Source organism: Lampetra fluviatilis, chromosome 11, assembly GCF_964198595.1.
Source record: "Lampetra fluviatilis chromosome 11, kcLamFluv1.1, whole genome shotgun sequence".
In the NCBI taxonomy this organism is placed as follows: Eukaryota; Metazoa; Chordata; class Hyperoartia; order Petromyzontiformes; family Petromyzontidae; genus Lampetra; species Lampetra fluviatilis.
In genome coordinates, this window is record NC_136285.1 from 1468868 (window position 1) to 1484920 (window position 16053).

General features: G+C 46.2%; 1 protein-coding gene across 1 annotated transcript in view; it reads left to right on the top strand.

Annotated features, from left to right (window-relative positions):
• The window catches only part of LOC144934676 (integrin alpha-6-like), a 64822-nt gene that overhangs the window by 39660 nt on the left and 9109 nt on the right, over positions 1–16053 (top strand). The window contains exons 10-21 of the mRNA XM_078860726.1: positions 480–572; positions 995–1056; positions 2246–2430; positions 2983–3126; positions 5285–5397; positions 7007–7169; positions 8148–8231; positions 8958–9037; positions 11026–11103; positions 11453–11555; positions 13260–13451; positions 15291–15395. Of these exons, the coding sequence (XP_078716852.1) occupies positions 480–572; positions 995–1056; positions 2246–2430; positions 2983–3126; positions 5285–5397; positions 7007–7169; positions 8148–8231; positions 8958–9037; positions 11026–11103; positions 11453–11555; positions 13260–13451; positions 15291–15395 (1402 nt within the window). The remainder of the gene's footprint in view (positions 1–479; positions 573–994; positions 1057–2245; positions 2431–2982; positions 3127–5284; positions 5398–7006; positions 7170–8147; positions 8232–8957; positions 9038–11025; positions 11104–11452; positions 11556–13259; positions 13452–15290; positions 15396–16053) is intronic.

A 16053-nucleotide genomic window follows, 5' to 3' on the forward strand; every position in this document is an offset into this window, starting at 1 on the left:
GGGTGTCGTCATAGTGAGTTAGCAGGTACAATACTTTAACTCGTCTCTAAGGCCATGTCCTAACTCAGGTGGATCTGAAACCCTTGGCAAGCATAACTTAAAAAATGCACGATTTAAAATGCTGTCCTTAACAGTCTCCATTATTTGTGCATTTCCACAGCTGTGTTGTTTAGAAGTTCTTATTCCACCATCGCAGAACCCATCATACGCATGCCAGTCCACCAATCCAGCACTCACAGGTGCCATAACCAGGAAGAATCGCTAGTTACATTAAAAAATAGTATTACACAGCGAGTGAGAAGTGTTTGTATGTAATTGTGTGTAATAAGACTGGGTGTTAGAGGAGATGTGCCAATCCGATCGCCTCTGCAAAATTTACCAGCTCAGGAAGATTCGATGAGCGTTCATGTGCTGTAAGTACGTTTAACGATATCCTCGTCTCTGTCTTGTCTGCCGTGTGTGCTGTGTTCATCGCACAGATCCAGGACTGTCATCACTGCAGATGTCCGCCTCCTGACTGACGGAGACATTGATGTGAGCGTGAAGAACTGTGAAAACGGGAAAAGTACTTGGTAAGGATCCATCATCATCAGCCATGATCAAGCCACTGCTGGATGAAGGCCTCGCCATTATCCCTCTGGGGTCGACAAAATAAGTACCTCTGCATGGGAATGTCCTATTGATAGCCTTGCCCCGTTGTAGGGATGTGAATTTCCACTGCAGGCTCAGGGCTGTAGACAGGAGATGAGCTCAGCCTTGATACTTATTTGAGCGCTTTGGATGCAATAATGATACTTTACACATTATTATAATTTCAAGAGACCATGAATTTAAACAATATCAACCTTTGCTGCACGATGCACCGTTTTCACCAGTCCGTGCAAAACTGCTATTCCTGTCTCCTAAGACTGGACATGCGGGTTGTGAGAGGTTGGAGCTGAAATATTAGTTTTATCATTACAAGGTCTGCTTGTGATTTGTTGTTTTCTTTCAGCGTGAGGGTGCTGGCATGCTTCTCATACTGGGCGCGACCACCTACCTACAGCCCTGCAATCAGTACGTGTGCGGTTGTGGAGCCATGCCTCCTGCCACTGCCACCTTTACAACATTGTGTTTGATTTTTGTTTACAAAAAGAGCTTTGGTGTAATTTTTCACAATAACACGTAGCTTTGCGCATTGTATTCACCACCTGACCGTGGTCTCTTACCAACGACTTCTTAATACAATGCCCCAATTAAAACCATTCTTAACCCATATCTCATTCTCAGCACCCAGTACATGTGTAGCATAATAGCGCCGGCTGGTGGCCAGCAGTGGCAACTATGGTGGACAGACAGTGCACACGCCGGTGAGCGAGTGCACGGGTGTGTTGGCAGGGTGGAGGAACTGGGGCAAGGGTCACGGAGGACCCCGTCTGGAAGCCACTGAATCCTGCTAGTGGGTTCGGGAAGGGAGGCACTGCCGGGGCGGAGCCAGGCGCGCTGGTAGAATAAAAGGAGCCCAGAGCGGGAGCTTGAGGTGGCCGGTTCTGGGATTGGATTCGTCTCGTCTTTGCTGTCGTCTCGTCGCCGTCGTCGCTGCCGTCTTCGCTCGATATTGCGCTGCCAGATATTTGGCTGTCTTAGTCATCGCCGTCAGTGTTAGACGGCTAGTGTTGTGTATAGGCTGGGTTAAGCGACTGTAGAGAGTGCAGACGAGACCGTGAATGTTCTAATAAAAGGTGCCTCCTACAAACCTCGTCTCTGAATAACTGACACTACACATGTATAGACACTGATTAATTCGCTGAAAACATCTTATTATTGAGAGGACCGCAGAGCTTGGGTAATCGTTGGTGCCGATTCACCGCGTGGCTGCCTTCTCGCTTGTTAGCGGTTCCTCGTGCTTCTGGGGCGTTCTCTGTTCGAGAGCGAGTGAATATTGTGCGACGTGTTGCAAGTCAAAATTATTATTTTAAAATCGAGATTATATTTCTGCGACTCCCTTTTCTCGGGTCTCTGCAACATATACGCAAATGTTGCACTAGGTAAAGAGACTTTTAATAATTGTGTCATCGATGTCGTTTTTCCATCAAGAATATCATCATCATTAGAGCGGTTCATTAGAGATGGGGAGGTGGGCGGCATTACGAGAAGCAGGGGCCTCTGCTGCACGCTGCACTCATTGTAAATGGCCTTCGGCCCGAGAGCAGTGTCCTCGTGGGTCATTGTCTCCTGTGACCCCCCCTCCACCCTCCCCCCACAGCGTTGCACTATTCACTGAATGCTGAGGAGGGTCGGCGACAGCAAGGCCTCAGCTCGCGGGTTCATTTCACCACCATCGCCGGCACCGAGGCCGGTACCCTCCTCGGGGAGCACGTCCTCTCGGGAAACGTCTCACTGGACGGCCAGGGCGACACGCGCTGCTTCAACGCCACGCTGCGTGTGCACGTGCGTGTGTGTTCATGTGCAGGCGTGCCTTCGCGAGCACGCTCAGTGCACGGTCACTGTGCAAGTTCCTTCGCCTCACATCCACTTGTGTGCGTGCGGCACTCTTCCCCACGCTGGTCGGTGCGCAATGGCGAAGGTGGGGAGCACCGATAACGACAGGCATCCCAATCCAGGTCCCTCCTGAAAAATATTATTTTGGCTTAGGTGTGCTTCTGTTAAATGAGTAATTATTATGTTTAGAGATGTAGGAGCATAGAAGTACACCGCATGAATGGAATTTGCTGTGATACGCCATGCTTGCCTCCACGCAGCATTGCCTCCAGTTGCCTGCGACAACCTGGCTGGTGGTCGCCCATCCAAGCACTGTGCAGGCTGATCCCCACTTAGCTTCTGAAATCTGACACGAGCGAGCACATCCTGTGTTGATTTTGGCCGTGACCACGAAAAAGCCGGCGCGCGCTCTCCGTGTCTTCTGCACCCTGCACCTCCATCCCTCTGCGCGTCGCAGCGCGTACACCCACTCGGCTGTGAGAGAGCTCGTTGCTTCGGCAGGACCACGTGAAGGACAAGCTGCGGACCATCCCGCTGCACCTGCACTACGAGGTGCAGGAGGCTCGGTGGGCAAAATCAGAGGCCGCCACGGAGGAACTGCTTCCCACGCTCAACGCCAGCGTGGCCAACCCCTTGCGCACAGAGGTGCTCCCGTGGGCGTCTGCGCGCGGCCCCTTCACCCATCTTGAGTCAACAGCAATAACACGATCGCAGCAGACCACTTTTAAAAGAAGCTCATTGTGTTCTCATGGCGGAACATTTGAATCTACAGCGTCCACAGTCCCCGTCACAGATTCTAAGACAATTTTACCCATTAAATGCAGGTACACGTAATGTACCGATATTTCCTGCATGATCAGTTAACGGTTGACATCAGAATGCTATCTCGGTTCATGTCACTTGGCGGTGTAATTGCCATATGTTGGTGCGTGCACGATTATATTAATAGTTTAGTGCATGTGGTATTCCCATCATTCTTTTATCACAAGGGCATTTATATCCAAAGAAAAGTCATACTTTAACATTTGTTTAAATTAAATTTCGATTTAAAGCTTTCGTGACTGCAGGGATTCATCTTCTTGGTTCTTTCGGTAAAGTCACGTAGAAGGGAAGTAATAAAATAATAAAAATACGGGGAGGGATTCCACGTAACTTTGAGATCCTTCAACAAGCTCCGTGATAAGAAGGCTCAGCTAATCGAGTCTCTCACTTTTCTGAAGAGATGCGCGACTCTAAGGTAATACCAAACGCATTTACACTAACATCTGCTGCTGTAACTTCTTCTAATGCTAAACGAATTCTGTCTAGAACTAGCTTAGCTCTTATCTCAGAGAAAATCAGACTCACGATTTTTTGCGACCTAGAATTGTAATGTATTACTTACGGTTAGTAGCTCAGCTTATTGAGAGTATATTTAGCATACTGATGATACTATGTAGTTTATACTTTAGCTTTTTACGTGGTTGTTTAGTTACTGCAGCTACATACTATTAACATTCCTTCCCTTTAATAATGCTACCCCTACCCCCTCCCTTTGATGCTGCTAATCCTGCATAATGCATGGGCATAATATGACTTTGAAAACACCCCGCCCACCTCCTACGCATTTCACAAGTAGCACTAGTCGCATTCCTGCATTTCCCATAAATATGCTAAATTCCTCTTCATATGCAAATTATTTTATCAAGGCGCTCTTCCTCCTCCCTCCCAGCTTAAATAGACGTTCCAAGCCTAGGACGTGTCATTCAGACTCTGTCTTATCGACAGACATGTTCTTCACCTAAGGACGGCTGCTTGCATTGTGGCCGAAACGTCGTGAGAATTATTTTATTATGTTTTATTTTCATTATTTTATTACTTCCCTTCTATGTGACTTTACCGAAAGAACCAAAAAGATTTGTTTAAATTGATCGGTTACTCCAGCAACTACAAATGTACCAGGCCTTGGGTGTCGCCATAGTAAGCAGGTACAGTGCTTTAACTCGTCTCTAAGGCCACGTCCTGACTCAGGTGGACATCAAACCCTTGGCAAGCATAACTTAAAAAATTAACGACTTCAAATGTTGTCCTTAACGGTCTCCATTATTTGTGCATTTCCACAGCTAAATTGTTCAGAACTTCCTATTCCACACATACATCCTCTACAATCCAATTGCTACGTGAATAATTAATCCCAAATTTTTATTGCCAAGAGTTGTCGAGTGAATACACTGGCACTCGGCTGTAAGTGGGTTCCTGTCACAGTTTTAATGTGTAATATATGAGATTGAATGCATTTCTTGAGTTGACAGCAAAGTACTTGGAAAAATAGATGATGGGAGGGAAGTCCAAAGCGTAGCAGTGTGAGGGAAGGCGCAGTAAGAGAAGTGTTGTGACCTGCGGAGTGGTAGTTGAGCCCAAGTGGAGGAATCAACAAGTGGAATGTGATGGAATGTTTAACATGTAGCCTTTCGCAACAAATATCCATAATAGAGGATTTATCCACAGTTATGGCTGTCGCTTGATGATGCTGGTTGTTATAATTCCTAGCGAAACGTCACGGTACTCGAATTGTGAATGTTGTGGGTTTACTCTCGTGCACACCGGCGTGCTGAACTCGTCACTAATTGGCACGTTTTGTTTACGTGACAAACCTCACTAATTGGCTGTTTCGGGTGGTGGCGAGTTTTTTTACGACATTTATATTTATTCAATCTAACCCAAAAGAACCCTCTATGATGGATGATGGATTGTTATCACGGAACTGTGTGGTGAGCTCCATGCGAGTATCGCGACATTAGTGCCTCTTCGCCGTTTCCCTCAGATGAACTTCGTAAAGGAGGGTTGCGGAGAGGACAAAGTTTGTCAGAGCGAGCTCAGTTTCAACTTCTCCTTCTGCTCGCACATCAAGTCTGAAAACTTCACGCAGCTGCGCAGGTGAGCCTCGTCAGGCCTCGAGGAAACGGATCACACGGCGGTCACAGGCGCTCTTGATCCTTGCGGGTGACGTGGTCTCACGCCTTTTAGGCCCTGGCTATTACGTTGAGTTTTGCACAATTGATTTTAATCCGGTAGGGATCTACAAACGCAAAACAATAATTTTGTCATAAACTACATGTTGCCCGACCGCCCTCTTTGAACCTTCGATTAACGTTGATAACGCCCAGTACTCAATGTGCACAGACACTGTGACTGGGTAAGCAGCCATTCTGTGACATGGCTCGGCAGTAGTGCATTCACTGCCCGCTTTGGTTCGAACCTGGCATGCTGCCCTGCTTGCCAGCTTGGGAGGCAGTTGCCCAGTCACCCTGTGCTGCACAGTGACAGCTGCCAATGGGAGTGCCCTTTGAATGGTTGATATGGGAAGGGATGTACGGCGCTTTTAGACACTGACACATCTAAGCAATGGCATGTAAATGAAAAGGTTATTATTAGTAGAGAAGCCATTGCTCTGCAACATAAAATAAGAGACAGCTGTAATGTTCATACTCTTCTCATAATCGTTAATTGGAGCACTAATATTAATCTACTAATTTGCATAATAAAATGCCAAGATAATATTTGTAGATTTTTTTATATTCTCCAGGATTTAAATAATATTCTCGTGAGAGGATCACATTAATAGATGCACAAGTTGACAAGTTAGATCAGTTTTTAATTATCGGCGTCAAGTCTCAATGTGTTATTCAATGACTTTCGAACGTCTTCCGCCATTTCAATTCAAGGTTTTTTTCGTGTAAAATCCCGTGCAGCCAGCTATCCAGCCATTATTTGTAATAGTAGTATGATAAGAATTATGTAGTAGACTTTCCAATTGTTATTGCTGACGCTATCAATGTCAGCATAGTCCCTCGTAGTTGATCTATGTCTTGCGCGTCTGGGCACGCACGTGGAAAGCGGTAGTGCAGTGGTTAGCACAAGGCGCTGTGAACCCGGCAACACGAGTTGGATTCCTGCTCACGGCGATCACCGGTGAAGATGATCTGAACTGGTCCTGGGCCTCTCCTAGGTCAACTCAGCCTCAAATGAGTACCTGGTGTGATGCGTAAACATCGCCACTCGGGAAACAAAGGCAGTCGGGCGTGACGCTATCCACCCACCCCCTCATGTACCGTGCCGGCCTTCATAGGTGCTCGCTAACAGTACTTGACCCCAAATGTATGTTAAGGCTATACGGGGGATCTTGGTCTTTATGTTGTTTTGATCTACAGTGTGGTGGTTAAACACAGCATGTATACCACTAAACAGTCAATTTGGTACACCGAGTCCTCAACATGGTTGAAGGATTCTTCAATATAGGCAGCCTACCAGCTGATCTCCATCACATACATATCTGTGCAATACCGTAATAATGTCATGAACTCAATTCACAGGTGTAGCAATTAAGAGCGGAAGATTTGCAACAAAAATCTAATCTATTCGTCGATGAATATCAATTCCTAAAGCTCAAAGAACGTGAAGCGAATCACGTGCGAGAATATTTATTTTGATTCCTATTGTCGAGGCTATGCGGGGCGGGGGGGGAATCTTTGTCTTTGTGCACCAGCGAGGGTGGCAGGCAGCTGTTCCTCGTCGGTCAGCACAAGGGACTGGCCCTGAACGTGAGCGTGCGCAACATAGGCGACGATGCCCACGAGACTCACTTGCTGCTCGTGCTGCCCTCCGGACTCAGCTATCGGGGATACCGCCACATCTGGGGCTCTTCCCAGGTCAGCCAACGCCACGCGCTTTAGAGTATTTATTTCTCTGCTATAAACGTCCACGTGAAGATCAGCCGCCTTCGTTGAACTATCATTTGCGATAGCCAGGTCGCTTCTGAAAAAGAGCCGTATAGCTCAGCGCGAAGTCGCGCCATGAGTGGCGGTCATGGTGCAAACCTGAAAACCGTGTGCTCTGCTTGCATGATGGCTGTTTGGGTGGAAGGACAAGGAGACGATGGGAAATTGGTTTCATCCCCACAATCGTATGGGCACAATTATTTCGGACTCCTGGTGGTCTAAAGCAAGGCTCTGTACATTATACGCGCTGTATGGTGATGTCAAGTGACATGCAAGGTATGTTGGGTTGCGGAGCCAGTGATCATGATTTTGCTGTCTATAAATCACATTTTGTGTGGAGTATTACTATAAGTTGTTTTAGGCCTCCACACACTTTTCTGGCCTGCACAACTTACAGAACAATTTCCAGTAATATTACATGCAAATTTTGTGTAATATTACTGTTTTATTACAGCAAGCCCAAGCACAATGTGACCAATACCAGGGCACCTCGGTCGTGATATGTAAACTACCTTGCCTGGTATACAGGGGGTCGTGAGTTCAATCTTGACCCTGACGCCTGTATATTTGGAGTTTTCATGCTCTCACGGTGGTCGCGTGGATTTTTCTCCGGTTCATTCGGTTTTTCCCTCCAAATTTATAAACATGCGTTTAGAGTACTTGGCTGCTATAAATGTTCAGGTGATAAGTCACTTCATTGGGCTATCATTTGTGGCCAGGTCGTTTCTGAAAAAGAGCCACACAGCTCAGTGGGTCTTACCTGGTAAAAAAAATATGTTCAGTAATGGTTCAATATGGCCAGCAGAGTTTAAGATATATAGCAAGTTTGGAAATAATTTGGTAGCTCTATGAATGATGACTGCATTTATAATTCATTGAAGATAACATGATGTTGGCATCTCTCTTAAGGATGTGCAGCCCCTCTGCCTGCTGAGCAGCAACGCATCTGTGGTGGACTGTGAGCTTGGGAATCCACTCAAGCGTGGCCACCAGGTAACAAAGCAGAGAACTGCCATCCCTTCAGGACAGGCTTCAACCAAACCTCCCAGCGCTAGGAACGACGTTCCATTTAATTTCCGTCAAAATCAAGACTTCATTATGGCCAAAGCTGTTGATGCCACCGCACCTCACCAACACTGTCTATCTCCGATAGATCCCTCAGGAGCTGCACAGCAGACATGCAGTGACCTCCAAGATCTGCCCTCACAGTCTCCCACCATCCGCTCTTAGGTCTTCTCTTCCCCTTGGTCGCTGGACTCGCAGATACCGATGCAATGCCTGTCTCGGCAAACAGCCCTCCTCTCCCATCCTGCACACGTCCCACCCAGCACCACCGTTTTTACAGAATCTTGTCTCCGACACTCTCCTGCCCCGTGGTCTCTTCCAGATTTCCGCATGGCTTCTCCTAGCTTTCCACTAAATTCCGAGCATTCCTCTCAGACACCCGTGCTCAAATGCCAGCCACCTCTTTTCGAGATGCTTAGCATCCAGCGCTAGAACCCATACAGTAAAACGAAAGCCTCAAATAGCCTTTTTATTCACTATAAAATAATAATAATAACAAAAATTATATTGAAGCTACAGTATAATCTGATCCTAATGTTGCGATTGCGAATAACACGCGAAGGCTTGTGTTACAGACGGATGTATCTCATGCGTGGGCGTGTGCGCGTACATCACGCTGCTCGTTAAGCTGGTGCTGTCATGCGGTCATTTCAGGTATTGCTGTATCTCATCCTGAGCACGGAAGGAGTGACAAAAGACACGCTGGAGCTGAGCTCTTCTCTGCAGCTCACAACGTGTGTGATCTGAGCCACGTGCTGCCTCCCATCGCAAAACCAAACATACATGAAAAAAAATCTTCATATGCTTGTTTTCAGGAGGATCCTGCCAAGTTTTTGTATTTGGGGGGTGTGATATTGCTGCCATGTTAAATCCCAAATAAGTAATTTTGTGATAATTTTCAGCATTGGGATGTGTGGCCCAATCAATGGCGGTTACATTGTATATAGTTATGGGAGGTACCAGAGAATCCGGAGGAAACCCATTCAGGGCAGGGGCAGAACATGCACACTCCACACATAGAGGTGCCCGAGGCGGGAATTGAACCCAGGACCTGCGTGCTGTGACGCATGACTGTTACCACTGCACCACTCGGCTACTCAAAATATAAAGAAGAGAAGCGTAGGACCGTCTCTGCACACGTGCCAAGCTGACAATAGCAAGGTTATTGAAAGCTTATTTCTGCAGTGTCCCTCGTGTGGATACAGAGGCCTCGTCTAAACAACTTCAGAAGTAGTTTTGTGAAGTCGTCTTCCGTTGAAAGCTGCTGCGCTGCGAGTTGCGTTTCGCCAATCCGACGTCATTATCATGGCCATTGCAATTTAGAGAAAATCCTTTGTTTTCGTTTGAAAAGATTTCAACATCTTATATGACCAGGCAAAAATGGTTCTCATTTGTAGAACTTACCAATGCCATCAAACTCTGCTCACTTATATTCTTCTGACCTGCTTCGCAGCATTTTTAAATTCAAACCAATGCTTCTGTAGTCTCCATAATGCAGTCCGTGCTGGTGTTTGTGCTAGCCAAACCATTGGATGTCGTTAAATAAATTACTTTCGGTTTCCAAATAAAATATATTTTAGTCTCTCAACATTTTTGCTTTGTATACGTATGTTAACCAGTAGAATTTGGCTAAACAGGCAAACTCTGGACTGCTTTTGTCCATCAGGCTAGTTATAGCGGGCTAGTTAAGCACATACCACTGCTGCCGCTTATTACCAGATGTTGTTGGTAAATGCCCTTTCTCTACCCTAGGTCATCATAAATAAAACAACTCAGTGCTGTAGTGGAGCATCCTGAACAATAAATTAATTGAATCATCGTGGAGAGAGAGGCTACTTTCCCATGTAGGGAAGGTAATCTTTTTTTTTACCCAGAATACTCCACTAAAGCACTCTGAGGATTTATGCAAAAGTGTATTAAAGATCGGTCACCGTTATGTTTTTGTAGTTTCCTAACCTAATTCTATTTCATCTCTTCTCTTTCTCTAACACATTGTTTACCTGCATCTTCTTTTGCAATGATTCCCAATTTTTATTTCAATTGACTCTATCGGTGTCATGTCAATAGCTAAGTGATCATTCAGAACTCTCGCAGAGCAGTGTAGCCCCTTGTATCAGCGAATGGCCCAGGGTGTTACGGCGACATCTCTGAGATTACTTCAAGTGACCTGTGGTCCACACGCAGTAGGGTGCAGGACTTTCCCACCCAACCTGGCACACCCAATTTATTTTTAAATTCTCAGAGCTGGATTGTGGTCAACATTAAATGCGGTCATGAATGAAACAACTTACTGTACTTTAAGGACCCAGTGTAATCACAGGCGACCAAAACCTGGATTCAATGTCGGGATGTCAGCAGTGGCAGCACTGAGACCTCAGAGCGGCCCGGCAGCCCACCTCAACCTTTCACCGCGTTTTGAGTGGTCGCCTCCAGCACCGTGCACGTGGAATTCCGTAAAAGTGTAAAAAAAACCTAAATTCTACATAAATTGGGGGTTCTTTGACTGGACTTTTTACCACAATGGACCCTTATAGCCCATCCAGAAGATCATTTAAATATGGCTCAGTCACTCGCTCCCTCACGGCCATCTCAGACGAGGGTCTGTTATACAAATACAAAGCAATGGATACCTTGTGTTGCACTCTGAGGATTGTGTATGGATATATTGTGTATGGATACATTGTGTATGGATACATTGTGTGTTTGACATCGGCCTGTGCAGCACAAGTGAGCAAGAGGGCCTGGAGCCGGTCATAGCCAAGGTCAAAGTGCTGCTAGAGATGGAAATTGTCATCATAAGGTGAGGAAGACCATGCAATACAATCGTCATCATATATTTACAGATTTACTCAATTATTATGAGATATGGATGATAATTCAGCAGAATCTTTCATTGCAAGATGTATTGATGTTTTCTTCGTGCAACTTCTATGTAGTAACAAATATTGTATAATTTTTTATTTAGGCCTCGGTTTGTCAACACTTGGAAGACCATATAAATATCCACAGAGTGGAATGCCTTTCGCAGTCTGCCTTGTCATAGTGCCTAGTCAAAGTCTGCCTTGTCTTGGTGTAAATGCAGTAGCACATGCATTTTTTTGGGAAGACGTATCATCACTGACCTGCCACTGCTCCTGCCCATTGCGCAGCACTGTGAGGCCCTCCCAGGCGTACTTTGGAGGGGAAATCCGTGGAGAGTCGGTGATCTGGTGGGAGGGGGCGGCTGGGAGCCTGGTGGAGTTCAACATCACGGTACCGCCACACAGCGTACTGCTGAACCAAGTGAACCGACATTCCCGAAGAAAACGGATGGCTTAAAGTATTGGGAGTTTTATTCTTTGGTTCTTTCGGTTAAGTCACGTCTAAAGATAAAATAATGAATTAAAGTAATAGCGACGTTTCGATTGCAACACAAGCAATCATCATCAGGCATAAGAGAAATAGCAACAAAAATCTAACTAGAAAACTATAGACAGACATACAAGCAGACAGACATCACAAGGACACACAGAGAGAGGACACATATCGGCACAGAGAGAGGGGTCGTTTCTGTGACGGTCCCTTAAATATAGGGAGGGGGGGGCGGGGACGGAGAGAGGGAGGGGGCAGAGAAAATTAGCATATCAATGAGTGGACGGCAACGTGTTGCTGCTGCGCAAGTAAGATGACGACGTGGCACGGCACGCAAGCTTTAAAATTAGGAGAAAGACACACTAAAATTAAATAACCTCGCAAAATATCGAAATGTGATGTAATGCAACACAGAGAGTCGGTCAACACACAATTAACGCATAGCCTGGTTGATTACGAGTTTACTTTTCTTGTTGTGGCAGTAATAATCCCCTGTTTATTATGAGTACAGTACTCAACGCTGTCATACTTACGCAATTTAGAACTTTAAAGCAAAGCAGACGAGAAGATGACTCCATGGTACATTGTGAGAGCGATACCGATGAGGTGGCGCAAGTGCTGCACGGACGGGGGGTTTCCCTTTAGTAACCGCTACCTGCCTCTGCCTGCTTTCGATCGGCGTTAGTGTCACACTCTTCAAAAAGTACCTGGAAATTGTAAACATGTCATTTTTGGAATTCGCGTGTTAGGATCTTTCTAGTTACAAGTGTAGATTTGTACAGAATGAAGTAGTATTTAACCTTTTTTTGTCATTTGGGTTGTAAATCTTGCAGGAGTTTTTGAGTTCAGTGTCATTTAAATGCTGCAGATACAATCTGTATGTGGTTAGATTCAAACATCAGATATTTCGAGTTAGAGGCATAGGGTCTGAAATTTCACCCTCATAGCCCATCCAGAAAATCATGAGAATATACCTCAGTCACTCACTCCGTCATGGCCATCTGTCTGTATTACACGAAAGAAGTTCAAAATACAAAAAAAACTAAGATCCCCCTTTATAGCCTTAAGAGACTGTTGGGGCAAGTGCTGTTGGCGAGCACCTATGAATGCCGACACGAGGGGGTGGGTGGCCAGTACCATGCCCGGCCGCCTTTGTCTCCCTAGCTGCAATGTTTACACACCGCATAAGGTACTTCTTTGAGGCTGAGTCGACCTAGGGGAGGCACAGGACCGGTTCAGATAATCGTCACTGGTATTGGCCATGAGCAGGAATCGAACTCGGATTGCCGGGTTCATAGCAAAATGCACTTACCGCGACAATACCGCTCCCCTAGGTTCAACATACATACACAGACGAGGGTCCATTGTACAAAAACAGCATCTCTAGGCCATACACACTCACGTTTTTCATAGCACCCATTTAAGCCAGGCCACCTTGGATTAGCTTCAGCAAGCAGTAGAATAACTTCAGTGACTATTGGCTTACGTACATATATATTGCTTTAATTCATGCTTTGGTGGTGAAACAGACCATGTTAATTATTTATTCCTCGCAATCCACATTGCAAATGTAGGACCGGCATCAGACGTGTTGGTTCTGTGCAGGTGCTCAACTTGGGCCACCCGCTAGAGGGCCTTGGTGGCGCATACGTCGACATCCACTTCCCAGTGGAAATGTCCAATGGCAAGTGGCTGCTGTACCTCGTCGCGTTGGAACTGAGTGGTGCCGGGGTCGCTGCCACCGGGGCAGTGCCCCCCACATGCCAGGGACCGGAGGTCGATGAGCTCGTGCTCAAGGTGAGGAGGCATTGGGACAAGATTACAGATTTAGAATAATAGTTCAATACATTTCACATTCAGGCCATTCTTATTAGGAAAGGCTATCCCAAAGGCACCGTGTTTCACAGGCGTGGTCTGCAGTATTTTCACGGTTGTTGGGGGGCGACGTTGATTCGTCTTAACATCCACTCACTCGCGTGCACCAACATTCAGCGCAGCAAACACTCGAGTTTGTATCTTTGGGACCCTTTTCCCAGTGTTAAGATTTAAAGACAGGCTTTACCCTTTATGACATTATATATATGTTTTTACAAGGTAAGGCCCACTGAGCTATATAGCTTTTTTCAGAAGTGACCTGGCCACAAATAATAGCTTAATGAAGTGGATTATCGCGTAGAAATTTATTTCAGCCATATACTGTAAATGCACATTTTTAAATGTGGAGGGAAAAACCGGAGAACCCACGCGACCATGGGGAGAAATAATACACAAACTCCAAATATGCAACAGGCATCACAGTCGAGATCGAAACCCACTACTTCCTGTATACCAGGCGAGGTATTTAACATCTCGACACTGTGGCACCCTCTCGCCACCGTGGCGTTAAGATGTTAAAACACCAAATAGACACCTATTACAAGGCATCAAGCCTGCATCAACCACACACGTCTGTGGTAAAACATGTACACATATATGCTTTGATAATGTATGCATTGTCCTTGACACTAATTCGCCTACACTGGAGCCAGCCTCCTTCATGGCTTTGTCTTACCGGTGCTCGAGACCAAAGGTCCCCAAAAGGGAAATACACAAGGATGATGCAAATGCCAAAGCACTATATAGCTCGGGTTAAGCAGTTATATCTATTGGACTCTTTTGACAGGATTAAGATGATAAAAAAAGGCTTTACCCTTCCTGGCTGCCACTGGAGGCCAGAACCAACAAATTCCAATTCACAAAACTGTGAAGTCAGCGCAGTCCACCACCCACTGGCTCAGACAAAACACATCACCCAGCAGCGCGCAACCGGCACCCTCTCACGACGCCATGACCCAGTACCTCCTCACGCGGCCCAAATGTCGGAGTGCACACCGCCGCACAGCGTCGCCATGCAATGCCCCAGCATGGCCAAGATTTACCGACCTTCAGCGTGGCCCCCGCCAAAGACTCCCACGCCGCAAGGAGATAGCCCATAATTAAAAATTCGTTAACAATGCAGTCAGTGACCGTGTTGATTATCCGGGGTATTGGAAGGAGGGGTGGCCCGAATAATGCAACACGTGTAAATTAGGCTATCAAAATGCATTTTATAAGGGTAGAGAAAATGCAAGGCAGTTGTCATAGTCCACACATACGTCTGACACATTCAGAAGGATAGGCCAATGGTACTGCTGAGGTCCTGGGTATGAATCCAGGCTGCTGCCCGCGATTAACCAGGTCTTCTAGTGTACGTAATGTGGCCAATTTCCAGCTCTGAAAATTTAAATATCGGTTTTGCTGTCGCAAGACGAATCTCACTCTCATATGGCAGAGTGGATGGCAAGTGTTGCCCGCTACTGTGTGTGGACCAAATGTCCCCGTGGCCCTCCCACCAAAGTTCACTATCCTCCTTGGTGGAGAATCACTGCTCTAGGGGCCCACGTAACAGTTCCACAGGACCCTCCATCCGCGTGGAGTTGGAGCCGGGCCTGCTTGAGGGAATCTCAGAAGCACTGCGATGGATCCGAAAAGGACACTTCACTGCGTGAGATGATGCCAATGGGACAGTGGGGATAAAATTTGGCAGGAAATGGCAAAAAGAATTAGGGTAGACGAACGCAAGCCAGGTATTATTGTCCATGTTTGTGTCTCCCACAGAGCGTTGCGGGGCGGACTGTGTCGACTCGGGGAGCGTCACGGAAAAAAACGATTGAGAAGTTTTGGCATCCGCCTCTCCTCAACGAGAAGGGCTACACCAAACTGGTCAGGCCTTGTGCTTAGCAGTGTTATTATGCAATGAGAGACATTGAACTTAAAGAAAACATACACATTCAATTGAAATAGAATTGCAGGTACATTCTGGTTAGTCCAGTGGGGCTCGGAATTAGCCATGGCATAGAATTGCAGCTACATTCTGGTTAGTCCAGTGGGGCTGGGAATTATACATGGCATAGAATTGCAGGTGCATTCTGGTTAACATGTCCAGGTACTGGTACTGGACAGTGGCGTCACTCGGATTGGTGTCACCCAGTGCAGTAACTCATGGTGTCACCCCCATGGACCTCACATACCAGACCATACAGAATCCTTAGTCATCTTCTTGGTTCTTTCGGTAATGTCACGTAGAAGGGAAATAATAAAATAATATTTTTTTTACATAATAACATACAATTCTCACGACGTTTCGGCCACAACGCAAGCAGCCGTCCTCAGGTGAAGAACTTGCATATCAAATTCCTTTGTCAAGGCTCTCTCCTCCTCTAACCCAGCTTAAATATATGCTGCCAAGCTTGGTGGTGTTCATTCAGACGCTGTCTTTCCGACAGCCCTGTTATTCACCTGAGGACGGCTGCTTGCGTTGTGGCCGAAACGTCGTGAGAATTGTATTTTATTATGTTTAATTTTTATTATTGTATTATTT